General features: G+C 33.7%; 1 protein-coding gene across 1 annotated transcript in view; it reads left to right on the forward strand.

Moving 5' to 3' along the window:
* The window catches only part of LOC119592719 (zinc finger protein 224-like), a gene marked incomplete at its 3' end in the record, with an annotated part of 14,299 nt that overhangs the window by 11,303 nt on the left and 1,924 nt on the right, over nucleotides 1-1,072 (forward strand). The window contains 2 exon segments of the mRNA XM_037941656.1: nucleotides 251-411; nucleotides 596-735. Of these exon segments, the coding sequence (XP_037797584.1) occupies nucleotides 251-411; nucleotides 596-735 (301 nt within the window).

A 1,072-nucleotide genomic window follows, 5' to 3' on the forward strand; every position in this document is an offset into this window, starting at 1 on the left:
ATCCAATGGGCTAATTTGTCTTTTGTAGGGAACGATTAGCTAAACAAAGAGATGGCGACAAGAGTTTGTGTTCTTTTTTTGTATATATTAGATTCATTAGACTATACATGTTTGTAACAAGCTGTCATTTATTACCTGAAAGTTTAATGATTTGTTATACATATGCTGTTGGTTGATTGATATTTCCCAGCTAGAAGCAGTTATATAAAGGAAAATGAAACTAATTTGTTGCTTGCTTTATTTTTCGCAGACCATACCCATGTGAAATATGTCACACAGCCTTTAAAACCAGAGGAAACTTGTACAACCATATGAATACCCATACTGGCCTTAAGAAGTTTACTTGTGAAATATGTGGAAAGCAGTTTAATCACTTGACATCCCTTACGCTTCATGTTAGATCTCATACGGGTAAGAATCTTACTCAATTTGGTTAGTGATTTGTATCCTGTACAGTTTTATTTGGAATAATGAATTATTAGGCAAAGCACTAGATTTTTTCCATACTTTATGTTTAGCCTCTCTTTGGAATGTAATTATATGTATACACCTAGATATATAAACAGATTTATTTTTCTTTTACTTTTTTTAATAGGTGAGAAGCCCTTTAAGTGTGACCACTGTGATAAAAGGTTTACCCAGAATGGCAACCTTCAGGAGCATAGAAGAATTCACACTGGAGAAAAGCCGTACTGTTGTGAAAGCTGTGGCAAGAAGTTCACAACTTCATCTCAGGTTTATATATACTTTTTCATTTTGCTTTTTTATAATCATTTTGATCATCACAGTTATTTTCATCGATTATGAATGTTCCACTAAAAAGAAATATACATCCCCCACCCCAACCCAAAAATGGCTCACAGTGATATGGTAACCATACTTTAAAATTTAATGCTGACTGTGTGATATGTATTTCATATATGACAGTGATATATATAAATTTTTATGGTGTAAAATCAAGCTTTAGAAATACCAGAGACCAACCAACATTTGCCTTGGTGAAACTTGAAAAATGAGGCCTGTTTTGCAGCTAGGGGAACAGCAAACGGGAAGTTTTGCACCTCTGAGATGT

Source organism: Penaeus monodon, chromosome 30 (assembly GCF_015228065.2).
Source record: "Penaeus monodon isolate SGIC_2016 chromosome 30, NSTDA_Pmon_1, whole genome shotgun sequence".
In the NCBI taxonomy this organism is placed as follows: Eukaryota; Metazoa; Arthropoda; class Malacostraca; order Decapoda; family Penaeidae; genus Penaeus; species Penaeus monodon.